Raw genomic sequence first — 23501 nt, forward strand, 5'->3', positions numbered from 1 at the left:
CAAGGTGCTGTGGTGGGATACACGCTACGTGGTGTGGGATAAAGTACAACCGCTTGCGAGTCCGTGCGGGATAAGCCCTGGAGCAGGAACAGCAGGAGAAGGCATCCACCGCAGGACAGACACGACCGAGCTGACGATGCGTGTCCTGGCCGGGATCTAATGCGGGCGGTTGTACTCGGCCCCCTCACTCGCCCTGCAATCTCAGCTAGACGCCTTTTTTAAAAAACCTGGACCAAAGCGGGTTTTAGTAGGAATTGTCAGCCAGTTGCCCCACACCACCCCAGAGCCAGCTGCATTTCAACCCCGGGTGCAGCTACCCCTGCTCTTTGAGAAAGCGGCAAGCACAGGTACAGCGTGTGGCCCTCCTGCTGCCATGCACTCAAGGGGATGGGCAGCTATGTATTATATTAAGACTTTTTAATGGATACAGCTCTAGGCAGGTGTCAGCAGCTGAAAAAACAGAGTTCCAGGGAGAGCAGGAGGGAGGATGAACCATATCTTCAGCAGCAGGCACAAGGCAGAGGCTTGACATTTCTGTAACAGCAGCAAATTTGTGTGTCGATTGGAGATGTATAATTGGAGATGGTAAGTGGCTGTGGCTCCCTGCCTCTCGGCCAAGGCGGATCACACTGTGCTCTCACTGCTGCATGGTTTTGCTTTTGCAGAGCTGTCCTTGGGCAGCGAGAGGAGAGCCCCTGCTGTTACGCTCCTGCAGCGCCGCTGCTCTGGCACCCCGCTCCTTGGGCAGCTTCTGTGCAGAATTAGGAGGGAGATGAGTTTGTTCGTGGCAGGAAAATCCTGTGTCCCTTCCAGACCACTGGACCCACCACAGATGACGCTGGGGGGGATCCGGTGTCTATGGCAGCAGTTTCACATACAGTGTTCGAAAACACTTTAGCAAACCTGATTTCCAGCACCGTGAGCAGAGCACAGGTAAAACAGGTTAAAAAGTGAAGTGGGCTCCAGCCTGGGGGCTCATTTCTGGTCTCACGGGGGTGACTTCAGCTGCTACCTGGAGTCACGGCACAGCCAGCGCAGGGTGGGCTGAACAAGGACCTGGCTCTGCTGCTGCCCGTGTGGCCCCACAGACCAGCCCGCATGGGAGGCAGGGGTGAACGCACATGCCTTTCCTTTAAAGGCGATACAGCCACTGACCTCTGCCACCCGGTGGGAGTGACACTGGCAGAAGCTGGCCGTGTCCAGCTGCGTCCCGTCCAGCCCATGCTGGCTGCACAGCCTGGTGCCACCAGCCAGCTCCTCTCCAGTGGGGAGGGCATGCGGGTGCTGGTGCGGGTGCTGGTGCGGGGCTGCGGGTGATGCAGCTGCAAGCGTCAGCTCTCCCACCTCCCTGCCCGGTCCATTGCTATGCCGCCCAGCCCCTGGGACTGCCAGCAATTGGGCTGGTTTATAGCCAGACCTGGTGACATCCAGTGAGCCAAGTGGAGCTGGGAGAGGACACAAAGACCAGAGTTGTAGGCAGCGGCAACCTTGTGCTACCCTGGAGCAGGGGAACAGCAAGAGCAGAGCTGCTCTTACCCTGCAGCAAGCAGAGGATGCCCTACCTGGATGCCCTGCCTGCCTGCCAGGAGCTGGTTAAGGGTCCAGCTTTGGTTCTGCTTGGCCCCACTTTAGCCCTCTCTGCTGTGAACTCCCTTCCCCTGGGAAGCAGGCAAGCTGCATGCCCTCCAGGGAGCAGCTCTCTGCCTGGCTTCACCGGGATTCCTCTCCGCACCTCCGTGACCACAGCACATGAACATCACACTGCAGGGTGCTGTGCAGCAGGACCAGCTTCCAGCATGCGTGCGACAGCCTCTCTCATCTTCTTCTGGGGCAGGAGGGACTGCTGGGTGTTACAGCTTTGGTACGTTACATACTTGATAAGCTGTCCCTCCCCGGTGCGCTGTGCTGCAGTGGGGAAGGAGGGATGGAGGGACATGTCCAGCATGGAGGAGACTTGTGATGGTTCTTTGTTCACTCCATGGTGAGAGACCAACTCTGTGATGGCTCCATATCCTGCACAGAGACATCGGTGGTCCCTGGTAGCTGGTTGTCCCCCTGCCCGAGGACAGAGCTGGTGGCTGAAGTCACGCCGCGGAGCGCTCAGGACGCTGAGCCTGAACTTGTGCGGATAAGGACCTGGGGTGTGATATTGCATGGTGGGCAGTTTGAAGAGCAGTGGGAGGGATCGATGCTGGTGAACGCAGGGTGTCCTTCGCTCTGCCATTCCCTGTGCAGGGGGGGCACGGAGGTGGTGGGGCGGTGGCCAGGGACCTGTCACTGCCACTGCGAGCAGCCCTTGGGGAGGCTCCGCAAAATGTCCTCCAGGTTCTGCTTGTCGGCCCGGATCTCAGCCAAGTCGCTCTCGAACGCCTGGATCTTCTCCTGCTGCCGTGCCGCCTCCTGCTGCAGCAGGCTGAGCTGGCCAGCCAGGGCACCCGGCGCAGCCAGGCGCAGCCACAGCCGCTCCAGCTCCAGCTGCCCGGCGCTCAGCACCGCTTCCACCTGCACAGCCTGCTCCAGGTTGCCTGGGCAAGGGGAGAGGACATGGATGAGAGGCAGAGAGCCGGGCAGGAGAGGTTCTGGACAAGCTCCAGGGGCTCAGACCCTCGGCACCAGACAAACTGTAGAGAGTGGGTGCAGCGGGGCATGGAGGCATTGCAGCTTCCCAGAGATCACAGATAAGTAAATAGGACTGTGGCTCCAGGCAGGGCCTGGGCACATCTCTCTCTTACAGATGGGTGATGATTTCCACCCCTTTGCAAAACTTCTCAGATGCAAGAGTCCAGGAGCGCTCAGCAATGTACCCAGACAATCAAAGCAGGAGGAGCTGGAGCAAAACCAACCAGTAACAAAGAGCAAACCCAGCCCAGCACAGCCCTCAGCTCCAAAGGGACTGAGCCCTTGACCCAGCCCTGCTCCTCCCGGAGATGCCAAGGGAGATCAGTGTCCCCACACCAGGCATGAGCACACACATTCAGCAAGCCCCAATACATTCTGCACGAGGGCTTTCCTCGAGACGTGAGCCCTCAAGAGGCTTTGCTAAGACCCTGAGCGATCTCAGCCGACGGACAGCCAGCTTAGCCCGGATGGCCAGCGAGCAGGAGAGCCCCGGGCCCCAACAGCTTGGTCCTTCCCCAAGAGCCTGCACCCTGCTCCTGTCCGGGTCTCACCTAGGCTGCTCAGCAGGTTGTTCAGGGTCTTGATGTCTGAGATGAGTGAGCCCCGGGCTTCCTGGAGACTTTTTGCCATCTCACTCACCTCTGTCCTCACCTTCCAACACAGACAGACCCAGATCAGGGACACTGTTGACCCTTGGCTGGATGGGAGAGGGGAGGGGATCCCAGGAATGGCCCCAAGGCATTCCCCATACAGTGGAGCCCAAAAGCCAGGATGCTCCCTGAGCTTTGGGCTATGGGCAAAACCCCTTCCAGGCTCTGGATTACACAGCCCGAGGGGACCCGACTCACCCGGTGTGCTTCCTCCAGGTCCCCCCTGAGCTTCTCAGCCACATGCTCCTGCCGGGAGAGCTCCCGCTGGGTCTCGTTGGCACGCGTGGCGAGCTGGCTGGCGTGCTTGCGGGCCTGCTTGCTCTCCTGCAGCATAGCCTGTGCCCTCTGCAAAGGGATGGAGATGGGGACAGTTACCTGGGGACATGCGGGGGGACCGTGGCTGGCTCCTAGGCTGGAGCCCTGGTTGGGTGCATCCCCCTGGTCTGCACGCAGACAAGGGTGGGCTGTGCTGGACGGGCAGCAGAAGCTGTATTTGGGAGCTCTGCAGCCCTGCCTGCAACAGGCTGGGCTCTGCCTGTGATGGCTGCCAGCCTGGCTGTGCCCTGCAGCCTGGCGCAGGCTCCCCGCATGCCACATCCCTCCGCTCGGACCTTGGTGCTCTCCCCGGAGACTTGCTCAGCCTCCCTGGCTGTCCTCTGGGCTGCGGTGGAGACAGACAAGGAGTTTCCCAGCGTCTTCTCTGCCTGTTTAATCTTCCTCTGGGCCTCCATCAACGCCCTGTCCTGCACAAGTGCCATCCTCCTGCTCAGGGCAGCCTGGCCCTTCCGATGCCCTAGCACCTTCCTCATGCCTGTGGGGACAACCCAGCCGTCACCAAACTGTCCCTTTCTCCCCTTGGGACCCGGAGCCAGCACGGAGAGAGCCGAGCTGTGGCTGGAGATGCTCAGGCTAGTGCCTTTTACCTTGCAAGCTGGCCAGCAAGGACTCCGTGTCGGAGAGCGCAGCTTTTCCACGTGAGACGGCCGAGGTGGCTGTGCCATGGGCAGAGCCAGCCCGGTCCTGCAGCTGGGGAGAGGAGAGAAGGAGTTAGGCTTGGGAGGGGGCAAAGAGCTGCACACAGCTGGGAAACATGGGCCCCAGCCCGCTCCCACTTGGCAGGCAAGCTCCTTGGGAGATCTGGGAGCCTGAGGGGAGATGTCTCCCACAGTATCTGCTTCTGACCCCCTGGCTGCAGGCATGGTCCCTCCGGTCACTGGAGCAGCAAGGATGGGGGTCACCCACCCCCCCGTGCCTTCAGATGGGAGGCAGGAGAGGGATGCACCCAGCATGCCCACAGCTCCAGCTGGAACAGCGGGTCCCCATCACTTATTTTGCAGGGACACCCCGTGCAAGTAAGCAGCAATTACCTGCGCGAAGCCACGAGTCCTCTGCAGCTCCCGGCGCAATCTGGCTGCCAGAGCACGGGATGCCTCAACAGCCTGCTGAGCCAACGGCTCCTGTGCCTCTGCTGCCTGCTCCAGCGCTGCCAAGTCCTGTGCCAGGGCTCCAGCCTGCGCCGGCAGCGCCTGCTGCGGGGTCAGGGATGCCAAAGGCTCCGTGAGAGCATCTCCCAGCCTGGGAGGCAGCGCTGCCCAACAGGTAAAGCTAGGGGTAGGGATGCAAGCAGGAGCCTTAGCTTGGATGCTGCTCACCTGCCCCAGTGCAGCCACCTGCAGAAGTTTCTCGGCCACGTCTGCATTTGCCTGCTGCACGGCTGCGAAAGCTCTCCCGGCCTCCGCTGCCACCTCCGCCACGCCGGCGCCCAGCTCCTCCTGCGCCCGCTGGATTTCCTCGTACCTAAGTGGACAGGACGCCGCCGTCACCTGGGGCCCTCTGGTCCCTCGAAGGATAGAGATAACAACTGGGGACCTGGCCCCAGACACAGATGTAGCGGGAAACGCTGGGGGCTTTCCCTTTAACACCCCCAGCACAGAGCACTCTGGGTCTCCGCTTTGTAACGCTGTGGTGCGATGAGTTTGATGGGACTCGGCACGCCCCTGTTGGGCAGATGCCAAATCACCGTGACCGAGTCCTGTAACAGGGACCTGGCCAGAGGCAAGAGGTTGTGGTGCCCTGCCAGCCCCCCCACTTGCTGCCAGCCCCTCACCCGGCCTCCAGCTCGTGCTGCGCCTTCTGCATCGCATTCCCTTCCAGCAGGCTCCGCAGGAGCTCGGAGCTGGCGTTGGAGGCACGCAGGGCTCTCCCAACCACCGCCTCCACCTGCGCCGCAGCGTCCCGGTGGCTGCAGGGACAAGGGCACCCAGAGAGATGATATTAGGGTCGGCCTTCTGGGAAAGCAATGGCCATCCCACACCCCCAGCTGGGCAGGCAGCCTCCTCTGCCTGTGCATGCCAGGGTCAGACTTGCAAGCGTACCTCTCAGCCAGTGCCCGCGCCTCCAGCGCCCGGTGGCTCCAGTTCGTGGGCTGCTGAGGGATTTCCTGGGGAATCTCCTTGAAACACAAAGAGCGGCAGTGAGACCCCGGCGGGGATCAGGGACCCCCAGACTCTGCCAGCCCAGCACCAACGACAACCTCCCGAAGGGCTGGAGGAGGTTTACAAACAGGAGTAAGCAAGGGAAATAGCTCCTCTTGACTCAGCTGCAAGGAGGGCTATACCCACACAGACCCCAGGCTTTCCCACTCACCCGCTGGGCTGGGCACATCCCACCCCACTAGTCCTGCACATCCCACTGCCCCCCAGGACTGCCACCAGCCCCACCAGGAGCCCGGGGCCGGTGGGAGCCCGCACCGTGGTAGCCAGGGTGTCCGCAGCATGCAGGATCTCCCGCTGCGCCGACTGCAGCACAGCCCCAATCTCTGACAGCAGGATGCAGGTCTTGGGGGGTCCGTGGCCAGAGCAGCCGGTGGCCTTGCTGGCGTTGCTGAGATGGTGTTGCGCGGTGCCCAGCACCCCTGCCAGCCGCCCCACCTGCATCAAGAGGGCGGCCCGGGCACCTGCGGGCAGCGCAAGCAGCTGCTTGTTGCCCACAGAGGTGCTCGGGGCTCCCCGCTTGCCTGTGGGGCTGCCCCATGGCTGAGCACCCCCCCTTCTGCCTGCTGATGAAAGGGGAAGACAGTCCCTCCTGGGTGCTCAGGAGGGACCCAGGGATGCAGCACCCAAAGGGATGCTCAGTCCCCGGTAATGCCCATCACCAGCTGCTCCAAAACCTCACGGGTGCAAGCATCCCTGCGGTGTTCTGTTCTACACAAAAAGGCATGGCCCCCCCCGGCTGCCCTCCCCCTCTCCATCACCCCATCGCTGACCTGGGACCTCCTTGCACCCACCCAGCATGTCACAGCACCCTGCGGGAGCAGAGGGTCCCCAGAGGGGTGATGTGGGGCTCCCCCCGTGGGGGAGGGAAGGGGTGTCCCCCGTACCTTGCAGGAGGTGAGGGCTGGGCAGCCCGTCTCCCCGGGGTGCATCTCCCAGCACGGGGGACTGGCCCGGGCGGGCATCGCAGCTTGTTTCTTGCAGCCATTCCTCCATCTCCTGCAGCCTGGCCTTCAGCCGGTCAGCCTGCGGGCGAGACACGGGGGGGACATGGGGGGGACACTTAGGCAGCTCTGGGCCGGGATGCTGTGCCCACCTTGGCAGGGCAGGGGCTGTACCTCATCCTTCACCAGCCCATAGCAGGCAGGACACTGCTGGCAGCGGGAGCTCGGTGGGTCGAGGAAGAAGTTGGTCTGGCACTGGTCACACTTGTAGCCCACGAAGCCGGGGTGGCAGAGGCAGGTGCTGTTCTCGTGGCACTGCGGGGTGGCGGAGCCCAGCGGGGAGCAGTTACAGGCTGCAATGGTGGCAGAAAGGCGTCACGCTGCGGCTGCCAGCCCCAGTTTTGGGACCGAGGTGCGGTCCCCGTCCCCGTTACCTCGGCAGCCCCTGGCAGAGAAGCCAAAGAAGCCGTGGTGGCATCGGTCACATTGCTTCCCCGTGACGCCCGGCTGGCAGGAGCACTGCCCCGTCAGCATGTGGCACCCGCTCTCCTGCGACCCCGTCGGGTGGCACTCGCAGCTGGCACCGAGAGGCGAAGGGTGATGAGCGAGCAAGAGATGCAAAGATCAGAGACCAAAGCCGGGGACGCAGAGCCGCGGCTGCCCCCTCGCAGCCCCATGCCGTGCCCCGCATACCTCTTGCACCCCACGGCAGGCTGCAGGCCGTAGTAGCCAGGCTGGCAGAGCCCACAGGCTCTGCCCGTCACGTGCGGGAGGCAGCGGCACTGCCCCGTGCTGGGATCGCAGCCCTCCTGCCCCGGGGCTGAACCGTCGGGGTTGCAGTCACAAGCTATGGGAGACAAAATACGGCTTACATCCCAGCATGGGACTGGCAGGTGGGGCTCCAGGGCTGAGCCCCCCCCCCAGTGTGGAGGGCCACATCCTCCTCATCAAATAGAGCTCCAAGAGGCTGAGCCCCTGCAGCCCAGGGTATCTCCGGGGAAGGACAGCAGTGGAGAGAGGGGGCAAAGGCCATTCCTGAGCATTTGGAACCAACTCGGACCATCACTCAGCCCCTAAGCCCACTGGGCATCCCCTTTCCACCCTCTGCCTCCACTGCTGGGAGGAATTTGGCTGCAGTGGGACTCAGAGGAGCAGGGCCAGCTCCAGGGGCCATACGTACGTGCACATTTCCCAGCAGGGTCGGGACCCAGCGCGTCCCCATAGAAGCCCGGCTGACACCTCTCGCAGTGCTCGCCCGTCGTGTTGTACAGGCAGCGCAGGCACCGGCCGGACACAGGGTCGCAGTTCCCCACGGCGTTGAGATCCACGTTCCCATGACACTGGCAGGGGACGCAGGGATGCACGGGGCCCCTCTGCCCCAGGGGGTCCCCGAAAAACCCATCATCGCAGAGTTCGCAGCGTTTTCCTGGGGAAGGCGAAAAGATGGGGAGCGTCTGGCTGTGTTGGTGCTACCCACGGCCCCCTCACCTGCCCACCCCCAGCCTCACCTCTCTGTCCTGGGGGGCAGTGGGTGCAGACCACCTCCCCACTGCCAGGCATCTCGGTGCAGGGTGAGTGGCCGGGGCAGGGGCACGGCTTGCAGTCATCGAAGCGCCCTACGAAGGGGTTGCCATAAAACCCGGGGCTGCAGCGCTCGCAGGAGGGACCTTCTGTATTGTGCAAGCACTGGCAGTGCCCTGCGAGGAGGAAAACGGAGCTAAGGGTCTGCAAAAACCCAGCCCCGAATAACAGCAGGGACCGCGGGAGAGATGGAGAGGCAGTGCTGAGCATGGCACACCGCGGGTGCCAAAATGGATGCACAGCTCCAGCCAAGGGATCACGTTGGGATTGCACGTCCCCAATCAGGACTCGGAACATTTTCCCTCCCTGCCCCGTCCTTGCTCAAGGGAGAAGGTTTTTGGAGAGGATGCTGGGCCCCAGCGCCAGCCCCGCGCTCCCCCGCGGCTTGGGGACGAGGCGGCGCTGGCCCACGAAGGCAACACCATCAACGTGCACGGAGTCTGTCGGCGCCTGCGATAATCGACAACATATTTCTCAGCGACGAGGCGCATCGTTTCCAGCCTGTCATGGAAAACACAAGCAGCCGGCCGGCACCCAGCAGGGAGCGAGCGTCTCCTTGCGAGCCGAGCCGGTGAGTCACAGCCTTCTGAAATCAGCCGGGAGGAAGAGGAGGAGGAGGAGGAAGGATGCCCAAGGAACCCCCCACCTCCAGGCAGATGCTCTGCTTGACTGGAGAGAGAGAAGGAGCCAGCGGGAGGATTTTTCCCCATGATTTGTGGGGTCAGGTTGCGGGTTGCGCAGGAGGGAACGGGTGTTTTTCCATTTTCCCCACATCCAGGCGGAGCCGGATGATGGAAAAGAAAGGAAAAGCGGGTGGCAGTAAGGAGTGGAAAAATAAACAAAAGGAATTGCGCGGGCTGGCTCGGGCTGGCAGCACTTGGGCCGGGACATCAAAAGCCTGGCTCCGTCCCTGGGGATTGTGCAGTCGGCAGCGCCAGCCCCGGCTCTGTGAGATGAGGGGCAAGTTTGCAGAGCTGCTGCCTCGTTTCTGCTGGCAGGGCAGGGGCACTTGCTGAGCACAACGCCTCTTCCAGCCCTTTCCATCCTGGCCATACACTATTGTCGCTCCTCACCGAGGGGAGCCAGCCAGCAAGGAACCCCAGGGGCTCCGACTGGGTACCGAATGCATCACCTTATTTCCAAGCTCTTTTCAGCGCCAGTCGGAGCTTTTGCTTTCTGCAGGGGTGGATGGGGAGCAAGGCAGCATCTCATGAGCGCCTCACAGCTCTCGTCTGCCTTTCCCCAGGGCTGACAGCAGCGAGGCTGGTGCTGGATTCACGCAGCCACCTCAAGCTCCAGGGCAGCAGTTTGCAATCCTGTCCCCCTTCCCTAACCAAAGCCATCCAGACACTGCCTGGCAGGAGAGGGGAGAGCCAACACCCTGTGAACCACCCCAGACACAGCCACGCTGCCTTGAAGACTTTGATTTTGCTTTTTCCTCCCTTCAAGCCACAGTCTCTGCTGCAGTCACGCACCTCTGAGCTGAATCTGGAGGCAGAGCAGGGCTTGGGCTGGCAGCACGAGAGCTGGCTCCTCTGGTGCTTTCCTGCAAGCCTGGCACTGCTGTATTTTCCTGCTCTTTTACTTGTTTCTCTGCTCAGATTCACCCCCAGTTTGCAGGCATCAGGGCTGTGCCCAGTTCTGCTCCCCTCCTCGGGCAGCGATGCTGCCTGCGATACCTGTCCTGGCAAAACCCTCTGCCCTGACCCCTGTCTCCCCACTTCTCTGAGGACCAGCACCCTTCCTTTCTTCTCCTTTAAGGTCATAAATTACCGTGAAAGATGCCTCTCTTATTATAAATTACCACCGTTACTGCACTTCGTTAATTATCTCTGTCTTTGCATTTATGAACCCAGTCCCTACAACCAGCCAAGCAATTCAACTCGCAAGTTTTGGGTACCGCAGCCTCACAGATGGTTTTCAGCATCCCTCAGAAACAAGCAAAGACACCGATTCGTCACCCGTGCACACAGCGACGGGGCAAGCGGGGGGGGGGGTGCGCACCTCCGAGGGGGTCACAGTCCCCGTGCTGGTTGCAGGTACAGGGCACGCAGCTGATGAAGGGACCACCGAAGGGGATCTCCCGCTTGAAGCCGAGCGCGCAGGACTGGCAGAACTGCCCGGTGTAGCCCGGGGGACACGTGCACTCCTCCACCCAGCCCGCCCGTGCCCCCGGCCCGGGGCGAGCGGTCGTGAGCTGGACCTCGCTCAGGGACAGCCTGCCTGCGAGAGGGGAGAGCAGCGTGAGAATGGGATGGCACGTCCCCCGGCCCTGCTCTTTCCATCCTGCCTGGAAATGCTCCAGATAGGTGTAGGAGACCCCAGAATACCTCCTGGACAGCCCAGGGGTGTTCACAGAGAGGAGCCAGCCCCTGCCCCCCAACACACCCCCTGCAATGCTTCTCGTCCCTGAGGGCTTGATGCTGCTTCGATGTCCCCAGCCCCATCCCGGATTGGTCCCCATGGGGACATTGCACGGAGCCACCCACCTTGCACAGGGCCACGGCTCACGCGGAGGCGGAGGGTGGTCAGGTTGGAGAGCAGGCGCTGGAAGCTGAAGGCCGACAGCGAAGGCTCCACATCCTCCTCTGCCTCGTGCAGCCTGTTGGAGAAGGAACGTGGGAGGAAGGACAGGGCCAGCCCGGCAGCCATGCACCGCAGGACAGCTCAGCTCCCTGACCGGGACCCAGGTGCAGCGATGGGGGCACAGTTAAATCCCCGAGAGGGTGCAGGGAGCAGGGCTGAACCCCAAAGCACAGGGCAGCCCAGGCAAGGTCGGACACGCTGTGTCCCAAACCCAGCCGAGGCTCCCCAAAGCGCCGTGATGGGTACCTGAAGGTGACAGCCTGCTTTCCGCGCTGGGGCTGGCTCTTGCTGCTGGACATGGTGATCTGCATCCCCTCACCCTCCAGCACCAGTTGGACCTGGAGCAGGGGCACCCCGGTCTCCATCCCTGTCCCGTTCCCCTCCACTCCCAGCAGCAGGGACAGGAGCTGCCCGTAACTGAGACGCTGGTTCTGCAGAAACTTCTCTGCGAGGGGAGAGAGGAGCAAAGTCTGTAGGACATGGAGGTACCAAGTCTGCCAGGGCTGCCGGTGCAGTCCTGTTCCCACCAGCATCACCAGGAGGCACGGCCACCCTCCTAGAGCAGGGCCAGCTCCAACCTGCCCTCCCAGGGTCCCAGTCCACCGCTCCAATCCCCACCACTGCCCTGTGTTATTGAAACATGCTCAGCTCTGGGATTGAGCCCAGTGCCTCACACACCGGTGTAGCAGTGGGATGTCCCACAAGAGCACCCAGGAGTCCCCATGGCAGAACAGGACCCCAGGGTCCCGGCACACATGATACCTGGTGCAAGAAATTCCACCGGCTCCTCTCCATCCCACTTGGTGACGATCTCCCCATCAGCCCAGCGCAGAGGCAGGTCTGCGATGCCCGCAGCTGCGGCAGCCCAGCCCTCCAGCCCTGCGTGACAGCACAGAGCGGCAGTGCAGGGGCAAAGGGGTGCTGTTTTCGGGGGCTCTGTCCCTCCTCCCGAGACTCTGCAGGGTTTTGTAAGGGGCCGGTGTTTTGTAATACCCTGCTCTGCTCGGGCTCTGTGCTCTCATGCACTGGAGAGTGGCCCTAGCCAGCCCCTCCCTCTGTTTATTTTCTTAGATTCAGAGGAAATTATTATCTTTAAACTTTCTCCCCCCTGCCTGTGCTGCGGTTCCAATGTTACTGTGGGCTGGAGAGCACAGGAAGCCCAGGGAGAGATGGGGTGTAATTGCATTAAGTCGGTTTCCTTCAGAAATCAGTTAAAATCCGCCCCCCCACACTCCCCAGGGTGAGTTATTTCTTCCAGCCCTGGGCGCCTGCAGGACGAACACTTGGAAATCCCTCCCTGGCTCTTGAGTGGGCTGCACTCGATTATCAAATCATCCCGAATTTGGACCCTTTCACCCAGCACTGATCCAGCTCAGCTGAGGACTGGGGAGCAGGGTTTTAGGAGGGTGGGTGGCTGCACCCTGCCCCGCGCTGCCCGGCCATGCTGAGCCTCTTGCAACCCAGTCCAGGGTTCTGCCAAACCTGTCCCTAAAGGAGCAGCCCCAAATTGGCTGCGTGAAGGGTGGAAAAAAGACTCGCTTTAAAGCCTGGCTCTATTTCAAGGCCGTGGAAGACATTACAGCAGTACAGCAATTGGCAGCATGGTTTAGAGGCAATCAGGATAAACCCGCGCCTGGCGTGTTCGCATCCATCTGCTCGCTGGCGCGCACACCCCGTCGGGGTACAGCCGAGGCGGAGAGCCGGGCTGCCCGCGATGGGTGCCCGTACCCTGCCGGGGTGCAGGCGGGGGTCCCGGCGCGCAGGGGTTGCGGTGGGTTCCGCGGTGTGCCCGCAGCCAGGGCTGCACACGTCGGGCTGCGCGGCAGATGGCAGGGTTTCCCCGAACATCCCGCACGCATCCAGCCCTGCCACGCACAGCCCTGGCTGCAGCTGGGCAAGAGCACCCCATCCCGCACCCCTGGCCCCCCCTGTCTGCCCTACCCCATCCCAGCTGAGGATGGGGAGAGGAGGGAATAAGGGGGAAAGTTCCCACCAGGCTCCATCCTTTTAGTTTTTATTTTTCTGAGCTGATTTTTAGGGCTCCTAACAGTGCCTGGTGTGGTGGGACGGCAATGCCCGGCTTCGCAGCATTCCCCGAGCCATACACAGCCCCGGGAGCAGGTCGGCATGGAGGGACGCCACGGGGAGTCGGGGAGAGCCTGTCCCCACGGAGCTGGGGGCAAAAGCAGAGGTTTAACAGCGAAATAGGGGCGAGCCAGAGAAAACCCCCTCCCACCACCACCACCACCAGTTAGTCCCAAAGGGGGATGCTCAGCCCCAGCCTTCCCAAACTGCTGGAATTTTTTGGCTGGAATTTTTTGGCTGTGCCCTCTGTTTCTCCCTGGGGCTGGGGGGTCGGTACCTTGGCTGAAGTCGGAGCGGACGTGGGTCACCTCGTAGCCATCTGCCGCCGCGCAGGCGGTGGAGTGGCCGTAGCAGAAGCAGCTGGTGCAACCGGCGGGGTTGTGGGGTTGCAGGTTAAACCAGCCCGGCTGGCACCTGGGCATGGGGAAGAAATGGGAGCAGGTGGCACAGGGCAGGCAGAGCCACAGGGGACCACAGCAGCATCCCAGGTGGGGACACTGGTGGCAGCTCCGAGTGAGCCCAGTCCCAGCGGTCCAGAGGGATGCAGCTGCACTCTGCAGGGAGCGACCCCGCAGGATTCCCATCACAAAGTCCCTGTGAGGGGTCATGTGTAGGGGCTGGGAAAGCACCGATTCCCCACGGGAGTGAAGACACCTGCCCTGCACCGACCACCGAGCCCCAGCACAGAGCCCAGCCTGGAAAGGGGCCGCAGTCCCGTCCCCATCCCGGGGCAGTGGTGCTTACCTGTTGCACAAGTGCCCCTCCACCCTCTCCTTGCAGGTGCAATGCCCTGTGTTGGGGTCGCAGGTGCCCACGCTGCCCGCCGGGTCGCAGGCGCAGGGTCTGGATGGGGCAAGACAAAGGTACAAAGTGAGCCCCGGTCCCATCCTGCTGCTCCTGCCCGGGGGCCGGGCTCCTCCTCACCTGCAGCCACCTTCGCTGAGGCTGTGGTAGCCGTCCTTGCAGCGCTCGCACTTCCAGCCCGTCACGTTGGCTTTGCAGAGGCAGGTCCCCGAACTATCACACTGGGGCTGCAGGGAGCCTGTGGGGACCCCAGCCAGCCCTGAGGCTCGACCCCAGCCAGGGAGAGATGTGGCGGCGGGGGGAGATGGGGAGACCCCGGGCGAGGGAGAACCGACCAAAACCATCCCTCCCCGCCAAGCCCCGGCTAGGGCAGGGATTTCGCAGCCGGAGCCCGACTCGGCGCAGCCCCACGCACCTGCGGGGTGGCAGTGGCAGGGCTGGCAGGCTGCCCGCTGCTCCCAGCGGTAGTGGTTCTGCTGGCAGCGCTCGCAGTGGGGCCCGGCCGTGTTGTCGCGGCAGTTGCGGCAGTGGCCCCCGTGCCCGCTGCGGCGGTACAGCTCCCGGTCGTAGAAGCACTCGTCCGAGCGGCCGCTGCAGTTGCAAGCTGGTGGGAGGAGGGGGAACACAACAGGGGTGGTCAGCATCTGGGGGGTACAGGGCTCACCCAGGGGTTAAAGCAACCTCCTGGGGGTTGGATGAGCCAGAGGGGCTGCTTGGCTCAGCGGTGTGAGCTTTCGGCAATGCCTCTGCCATTGGGAGCAGAGGTGGGTGCAGCACCGCGCGTGGAGCAGACGGCTGCGCTCATGGGGTAAGGAAATGTCAGGGAATCCTCAGGGCGATGCTGTGAAGCGGGGTCCTGCGGTACCAAATCCTCCCTCCCTGCCCAGAGCAGCCTTGCAAAATGGAGCAGGCGCTTTCTTCCCGCGCAGGAAGGGCAGGAGCTGCCGGACGAGCCGACGCAACGCCAGCGCAGCCCGTCGGGGCCGACCACACACCGTGACCACGGAGCCAGCCTGGCAGATACTCACGGAGACACTCGTTGGCGGCCTCGGCGGTGCCGCGAGCCCAGGGCCGATCCTGGTAGAAGGGCTGGCAGCGCTCGCAGTCGGTGCCGGCCGTGTTGTGCTGGCACACGCAGACCAGCTGCCCGGCCTCGTCCGGCGCGCACTCGCTGGCGTGGCCGTTGCATTTGCACCTGCAGCGAGACCCCCGGCGTGGGGACGAGCCCCTCTGAGCACCGGTGTGGGCAGCAGCCGGCAGTGGGACGGTGCCCAGGCTGTGCAGAGTGTGGCCCTGGTGCTGGGGCGGCCACGGGGTGAGGAGCGGGGCAGAAAGCCGCTTGGGCTGTGCCGGTGTTGGGGCTGCCCGCTGTGTCCCTGAGGCGATCCTGGCCCGGCCAGCTGGGAGGTCACGCACTGAGGGTGGCCCGTGTGAGATGCTAACCAGCTCCAGCTGCTGGGACCCGTGGGGGGGGGATGAGAGGACAGCGATGGGGGCTGCCGGCCGGCTGGGAGCAGCCCCAGCCCCGCTGCCTGGGGGAGGCAGCCCTCACCGGGATGGAGAGGTTTCCCACTCCTCCCAGCCGGGGAAGGGCACATGCAGCACAGCCCACGGGCAGCACTGAGTGGGTGTCACTGGTGTTTCTGTCCCACATCGGCTCCCCCATCCCTCCGGCAGCTGCTCCGGCTTCTTGGGCCGTGCTTGTGCCGACTGCAAGCTCCTCCACCAGTGTCCGCAGCCTCGGGGCATCTCTCCGCTGGCACCCCAGGACCCCTCTTTTGCTGTGCCCAGGGACTAAGCAGGACCACAGGAGGAGCAACACAAGCCCCAGTGCCATTAAAAGACATGGGAGTGGGAGGGGGCAAAGAAAATACAGCTGCTGGCAAATGGAGAGGGCTTGGGGGGAAAAGACCTCCTTTCTGCACAACTGGAAGGGCTCCAGGTTTCATCACCCATCTCTGCACTGCCAGCTCTGGTTTACAAATGGAGGAAGCCACATCTGAGCAGTTTGCCCCAAAAATGCAATTCAAACAAGACTGAGGTGGGGAGCAGCTGCCCCGGCCCCACGGCCCCCTCCCTCCCACCCTCACCTCGGTCCGGCTGCCCCTCACCTGCCGCCGACGGAGAAGTCAGAGATGGCGTAGTAGTATGACTGCAGCACCTTGGGGTCCTTGAAGATGTCATCCCCAAATGTGTTGAGCCGGTTCAAGGAGATGAGCAGGTCGGTGACAGTCACCCACTCCTGCAGGAGACACAGGGAAGGCACCTTGGCCAGGAGCCTGGGCCACCAGCTCCCCACCCCAACTGGGACGCATCCTGCACCTTTTCTTACAGGGATGCAGAGCATCACAAGAGCTTTCACCCCAGGTGGCTGCGTTAGCGCACTCGCTCCCGGGGGACCACGCACCCACCCCCATTCCCAGCCCAGCAGCACCTGCAGCGCAGGACTCCCGTCAAAATTGTAGGCGCTGGGCCGTCCCTCGAGGGTGGAGAAAGCCACGTTGCCCCCGCTCAGCGGGGAGATGTCGCTGAATTCGTCGGTGCAGAAAGCCACCTGCTCGTCCTCCCCCGGCCGCAGGTAATGCCGCTGCCGCTTCCCGTAGGTCTTCTCGCAGGACGCGCTGTAGTACTGGAAGGGCACCCAGGGCCCGTCGGCACGGCTGCGCTTGTAGATAGCGAAGCTCTCGGGGCGGCTGGTGTGAAACTTCAGCCGCACGTAGGTGATCTCATAGGCTTTGCCTGGGGACAGACCCGCAACGCCGTCACCCTCTCCTGGCTGCCCGATGGGTACCACAGCCTGCGCCGGGGCTGAAGTTAACCCGGCGCCCCATCCTGCACAGCTGTCGGCAGCCCCCTGCTCCCACCGCCGGCACCGTCGCCCTCTTCCCTCCAAGCTAAAAGAGGAGAAATCACCATCCAGCTGCCCTTAACCAGCTCCTCCTCACTGCAGCCCAAACCCCATCCAGCTCCAAATCGGCTCTTGCCCCAGTGCAGCCGCCCACCCATTGCCTGCATGCACCAGGCGGGTTGTACGGGCAAGAAGCTGCTGCAAAGCCAGGCTCTAAGCAGCAGCCGGGGGGGGGAAGAGTCAGACCCACGGCACTGAGCAGCATCCCTGGGTCAGCAGTGCCACAGGGATGGGGAGGTGGAAAGGGTCAAGGCCGGTCCCTTCCCAGGGAGCTGCGTGCCGGCACCCTGCATCGCTGCCGTCTTTGCTGGGATGAAGACAAAGAGAGGCCACCAATCCCCAGGGCAGCCGACAGCTCTGAAAGCGCTTGAAAGAATTAGCAAAAAGGGGAAAAGAAAACACCAAAGTGAACATCAGAACAGCTTAATTGCCAGAGATGAAGGACCAGCTCAAAGACTGGATTGCTCCATAACAGCACCGCTCCTGACAGCACAAAACAATTAGCTGCAAGGTTTTGGCTTTATTTGAAAAGATAATGAGTTGGGAATGTTAGAGGGGTTATTCCGGGACTAGGAAAACAAGCCTTTAATTGGGCCCATATGAATACTGTCGCATATGTGCTGCGACTTTGCTGCAGGGGAGCCGAGGCAGCCTGGCTACTGGCGCTGGGAAAAGCAGCTGCCTCCCATCAGGGATGCAGGGAGCACCCGGCCGAGCGCCCGGGGGGGGACAGAACCGCTCGCAGCCCACCCAGAGGTGACGAGGGCCAAGAAGGGGCTGGAACTGGGCTATCCCGCCGCCGCCGCGCTCCCCTGTGCCTCTCCCCAAATTCACTTCCCTCCGGGACCCCTCCAGGCTGGTGACAGCAGGGGTGCCCCTGCCCTGCACCCCATGGGGGGGGGACACGCCTGGCGGGCGCCGGTTCCCAGACAGCACGGTCCCGGGGGGGATGTCTACCAAAACAGCGAGGTCGAGGCCATCACCTCCTGGAGCAGTTTCTTCTGGGAGAGGAAGGGAGCTCGGCGCTGTGTCAATAAACAGCCCCTGCCCCAAGTGGCCCCACATGAGGGGGGGGCGGCTGGACTGGGGGAGCCCGATCTCGGTGCCTCCAGCTGGGATGGAGGAGACTCGCCGCCCTGGGGAATCATCCCGAGGGAGCACGTGCTTTTCCCAGACAGGCATTTTAATCAGCCAAATTCTGCTTAAAAAAAAAAAAAAAAATCCAGAAAATAACCCAGGCTGGTTGTCTCCGCTTTCTTGCTCGGGAAGGTGTGACGTGTCCCAAAGGCAGGCATGCAGCAGGACAGGGATGCTGGGAGGGTGCACAGGCAGCTGAGGGTGACAGCACCAGGACCCCTGGATGCTCTCCCATCTGTGCTGTCTTCCGAACAAAGTGTTCAACCCACCTCCCGCAGAGCCCAAACTACAACTCGTACTGCACCGGGGGCTCCAGGCAGAGGATTTTGGAGAGGAGAGAGGAGCATGCGGGACGGTCACGTCACCTACATGTCCCCAGCCACCTCCGGCTCCCCCGAACCTCAGCCTTGGGAGCCTGCCGCAGGGTCACATCCCACAGGAAAATCAGAGTCAGAGTCGCAGATGTGGATACCGCCTGATCTAGGCACTCTGAAATGGACTGGTGGCATTCAGAGAGCTACCCGAGGAGCCCCCGTGCCTGTTGCCTTTGCAAGCCTGTGGATATTTTGGGTTCCTCCCTGACATCTGAGAGGGTAAATGGAATGGCCACAGGCGCTCTGGATTATCGATCTGCTCCGAGCCCGATGCACTGTAACAGCATGGCTGAAACCTCACAGAGAAGAGAGATTTAAAGGAGGATAATCTAATTAACGCCAATCAACAGCATGCAGGTAAACACAGGTCTTGTCCAACTCATTCGATATCTTATTTAATAAGCTCCCCAGGTAACCACGCTGGAGAACCTGACTCGGGACTGAGCAAGATGAGCAAGCTGGCAGGGACACGCTACGTGGGTTAAAAAACCCAATTACTCGGTGGAGCTCACCAGCGAGGACTCGTCCTGGGCTGCGTCCCGGGGGCTGCAGGGACCTGTTGGGCTTTTTCTCCTAAGTGAAAGCATTAAGGTAGCAATAAAAATGTGTGCAGCTGGGACAAGAACAGCACCCAGCAGCTAGGGGAAAGGTCAGACAGCAATGCAGCGGGCACCAAAATGGCACTTTTTAGCATGGCAAGATATACGAGCCATGCAGGAAGAAGGGTACATTTGCAGGGGGATGCTCTGGCTCAGGAAGGGATCCAGGGACCGGGGCTGACAATGAGCTCGGTGCAACATTCTGGCCTCGGGTATGTTAACGGGAGACAAACACGGCAGGGTGGTCACAGGGACTGGACAAGACTCCACTGGAAACCCAAGCGCGGGGTCCAACAGGGCCCGCAAAGGAGCTGGGGAAGAGCCAGAAGAAAGACAGAGACTGGGAAGCAAGCCCCAAGGCTTGGGGAGCTCAGGCTGGGGCAAGGGGCTGCTGCACATGCCGGCGTGCCGGAGCCCGCACGTAACTTTGTGCCGAGCTGGGACTGAAAGCCGCAAACTCGCCCGGCGGCGGCTTGCTCAGCCACGCAAGTCGCATTCGGGTTGTCTACGGCCCAGGTCAAACACGAACAAATTTGGGGCAATCTGATAGCCTGCGTTAGATGGGCAAAAGGCCGGCAGATCCCTTCCCGCGGGGCTGGCAGGAGCGGGAGCAGGGATGGCAGGCTCCTCCGGCATCGATTCCCATGCCCGGCGGGGAGCCGAGCCCCGGCCTGGTGACGAGGACCAGATGTCCGCCCGCTCGCAGGGGGCTGGGAAAGCGGCGACCTCCGCCCGAACGGGCAGCTCCCGCGTCACTGCCGGGGCAGGCGCGGACCCTCCACCGTCACCCCGACCCTGGCCGTCGGGTCCCACCAGCACGGCTCCGTGCCACACGGCTGCTTGGTTGTCCCCTTACCGGGTCCGACCGCAGCCCCTCCGCTACCCCCCTTCGGCATGCAGATGGCAGGAGACTGCAGAGAATGAAGATTTTACAGCGCTGGCCAATAGCCAGGGTAGTTTAGATGGCAGGAAAATGTTAAAAACCTTTTTAAAATGCCAGGCATGCCCCATGGGTTTAAGTACCCTCCAAGCGGACGACTTGCATAGTGTCTAAAATATAGAGGGTCGGATCCCAGCTGGGGAAACCTGCCGGGGCTGCACGGTGTGTGCAGAGCTCTGCCCCCCCCCCCCACCGGAGACATACCGGGCATCCTCAGCAATCCACGGGGGTAAAACAGCACGGGCTTGGCACCCCCAGTGCTCACCCCCAGTGGGCAAGGCTTTCCCAGTGGGGGGCTGGGAGTAGGGACCCACCTGCCTCCTGCTCCACAAACTTGCATAATCGGTAAAAAGCAGCCTCGGGTGAATGGGAGAGCAGACACCCCGGGCACGGCTGGCTGGGAAGCAGCACAGGCAGGCATGGCCGCTGGCATCCTCACCCCCCAAAGGACCGGGGCTCGACTGATGGACGGGGCAGACCCTCCCCGGGTCCTTTCAGCGATCCACCCGCCCCTCCTTGCACCCCCTAAAAGCCCTGGGGAAGGTCCTGTCTTTAACCCAAAACAGGCACCAAGAGCTACGGGATGCAGGAGCATCCACCCCCCCCCGTCTCTGCACCCAGATCTCGACGCACCCACCGCCGTTTTCCCTCGCTGGCACCGCGGGAGCTCCCGCCGGCACTTACCCAGGTGGAGGGTGATGTTGACGGAGTTGGGGTGCTGGATGCCGAAGGCCATGGACTGGCTCTGCCACCAGGTGCTTTCCTCCTGGCTGTGGAAATCGGTGAGGAAGGAGGCGTTGTGGTGGTGCCGGGGGTCGGTGGCATCGCAGCGGTGGCACAGGGTGCTGGCGTGGCGGGCGCCCATCTGCAGGCAGTAGTCCTCAGGGGGTGAACCGCACGTGTTGGTGGCCTGGGCGGCCCGGCCGAAGGCGGCATTCTCGAAGACAGGCATGCAGCGACGGGGCTGGCCCCGGGGGTCCCGGCAGGCGGGTGAGCCCCCCGTCCCCAGCCCCAGCCCCAGCAGGACCAGCAGGCAGAGCCCGGGAGGCCGTGCCATGCTGGGGCTCGCCTGGCTGGACTCTGAGCCTCCTCCCGATGGCATGGTGGGAGCAGGCGGGACGGGATGGGATGGGACTGGATGGGATGGGATGGGACTCGTCCCCCTGCCCGGCACCTCCTCTCGTTCCGAGGTCCATCTTGTGGAAGCTGCTGGGAATGTCGAAAGCTTCGTTTGTGAGCCCAGTCTGCAGGGTTTGGGCTTCCCCCAGGCCACCCCGGTCCCCAGGCTTCGAGGCCGGGCAGGATGGGACCCTTCCAGCGGGATGCACCCTGGGCCCGTTGCTTCGGGGATGGGGGTGTTGCGTCTTCAGTTGCACGGATGGAACTGAGCTCCTCCATTTCTCAGCTCCGGGGATGAGCTTGTGGTGATACATGCCTCACCCACGTGGGTTTTTCCTTAAATTGGCGGGGGTCACCACTTTTCTTGCAGCCTCAAAATCAAGAGGGGGTGGGGGAAAGGCTTTGGAGCAGACCCAGCACCCTCGTGTCCCCCCATACTGATTTGTGGGAATCCCACTGCTCCCCCACTCACACCAACCTGGCTGGGTTGTGGGTCTGTGACACCCCCCATGCTTCCACACCAGCACCCACGAGTGGGGGTCCCATCCCTGCCTGCTGCCTTGGGGCAGCTCATTCCCCTGAACCAGGGCGAGGGCACATCCCTGTGGAGGCATCTCCATGGGGTGGCAAAACCAGATCCTCACCAGACTTCATTAGCAGCTTCACAGTTAATGCTAATGATAGTCTGTGCCAGAGGGGATCCCTCTCAGGACTGTGAGACCCTCCAGATTTGACCCATGGGGACAGGAGGGTGACAGCAAATGGGGAGAGAGGCAGGCTGGCACAGTGCCGTACCCCTGGGCAGACCCTGGCCCCCACTCCACGGGGGATATGTTTGCAAAAGTGGGGTGCATGGGGGAATGCTGCCTCTGCCCCCCCCACCGCTCAGCTGAGCTGCCCACAGGAGCCCTGGAAACTTAGCCCTCATTTATAATTTAAGCTCCCTTCCTCCCCTCCCCTTCTACTCTTATTTATTTTATTCTCCTTCTCCATACACACTGCGGGGAGAAAGCACCGGAGGGAAGCTGTGAATCAGAGTCTTCAGCAGCGGCTCCCGCAGCAGCACCGTTTCAAAGCCCCATTACCATATATTGACCCGGGCTCTGACAGCCGGAGCCAGCTCCGCTGGGAAGGGTGAATTTCCCAGCACCGAGGAGCTGTGCATCAGAGAAAGAGAAGGGTTTTCAGCTCAATAATTGCCCTGTGCATCTCCGCCACCTGTTTTAAAGGGATTTGCATCCTGCAGGGATGAGGTTTTCCAGGTGTTTTGCTTTTCCCTTGCTATTGAGGCTGCAAGCTCTGAGCAGGAGAGGCTCTCTTGTGTCATGGGTTTGCCACCTCCTCCTTCGGATGTTACACAAACCCAGGAGGTGTTTTCCCTGCCCGGCCCATCCCCTCTTGCAGACGGGTCCACATTAGAGAGTGATGAGACCACGCAACCAGGGCTCGGTGGCTGCTGAGGGGTTGCACAGTGGATTTGAGCAAAGCCGATGAGTATCCCGAACCCACCTCCCCCTCCAGCATCGCCCACCCAGCGTGGGGGGATGACCCACGGGGCCAGAGCTTGATGGGAATCGGTGGTGACACTGCTGTGCACAGCAGTGGGGATGCTGCAGCTGGTGCAGGAGCTGCATGTCCCCAAAACGATTCAGCTGCACCCCAGGCTGGCTGAGCCCCTCACCAGGCTCCTGGCAGGTGCTGGGCCCAAGCCCTTGCCTGCCCAAGGAGATGCCCGACACTTGCGGTGCATGGGATGGGTGCTCCGGGCAGGATCCAGCCCTGGCTCGTGGTCTGGCACTGCTCTGGGACCGGCTGCTGCTGGCGACTCGGACTGAAGGCTGGCTGGAAAAGCTCAGTTCCTCTCCCATGCACAGCAATTCCCTCCGGTCAGGTTTCCCTGGGTCATCTCTGAGGGCAAACTGGGGAGGTGGGAGACCCAATCTCTGCACACATACACCCCCAGTCCTGGGGACTGGCAGCCACCTTGACGTGGCCCGCAGGTGGAGGCAGGTCAGCCAAGGGCTTTGGCCCAACCCTGTCCCTCACAACTGTCCAGTGAGGGAAAACCCCATCACAACTGATGTCACTCCACAAGAGAAGGGCAGGAGTAGCCCCAAATAATCCCCTTTTCTCTGAGAACAAGGCGCTGGACACGTTTTTCCTGCACTCCAATGCCTACCAGGTTTGGACGGTGCCTTCTCACAGCGAAACCTTTGCACGCAGATGCATCACCTTGCCATGGGTGAGCTTCACCCCTGGACGGGATGAAGAGCTAAAGTTGGTTACGGGAAACCCCTTGTCTTTCAGGGACATGGACGAGCTTGAACAAGGGTGTCCGTAAGAGCAATCAGAGCTGGGATTTGCTCCCAGTCCCACTGGTATAGTGGGGTCCAGCCTCAGCTGAAGTCCTCTGTACCTGGGGAGACTTCACCCGCTGCCCCAGGACTTTGGTCCAAGCGTGGTGGAGACGGGGTGACCAAGGCTGTGATGACACCCCAACCTGCCGTCACAGCCCAGGAGCCTTCTCCTGCCCCGGCACGGACCTGGCACCCGGCAAGGGTTAAGAGCCACAGAGGCGGTGAGGGGAAAACGTTCTTCTGATTTGCTTAATGAACGTTAATTAAGAAGACAGAAGATAGCAGATTCCTTCAGGGTACAGATGA

General features: G+C 62.1%; 1 protein-coding gene across 1 annotated transcript; it reads right to left on the reverse strand.

Moving 5' to 3' along the window:
- Window positions 1-400: 400 nt before the first annotated feature.
- Window positions 401-20933, reverse strand: LAMC3 (laminin subunit gamma 3). The gene is given in 29 exon segments (XM_052815733.1): window positions 401-2525; window positions 3171-3270; window positions 3468-3614; window positions 3881-4080; window positions 4193-4295; window positions 4637-4798; window positions 4922-5066; window positions 5377-5511; window positions 5645-5721; window positions 6020-6225; window positions 6649-6787; window positions 6880-7058; window positions 7140-7282; window positions 7399-7552; window positions 7886-8131; window positions 8214-8402; window positions 10291-10509; window positions 10776-10888; window positions 11119-11317; window positions 11635-11751; window positions 13235-13371; window positions 13702-13800; window positions 13882-13999; window positions 14177-14365; window positions 14790-14956; window positions 15873-16003; window positions 16196-16500; window positions 20404-20866; window positions 20868-20933. Coding segments are annotated over 29 exon segments (4881 nt in total). The 5' UTR covers window positions 20916-20933; the 3' UTR covers window positions 401-2274.
- Window positions 20934-23501: the final 2568 nt, after the last annotated feature.

Source organism: Harpia harpyja, chromosome 19 (assembly GCF_026419915.1).
Source record: "Harpia harpyja isolate bHarHar1 chromosome 19, bHarHar1 primary haplotype, whole genome shotgun sequence".
Lineage (NCBI taxonomy): Eukaryota > Metazoa > Chordata > Aves > Accipitriformes > Accipitridae > Harpia > Harpia harpyja.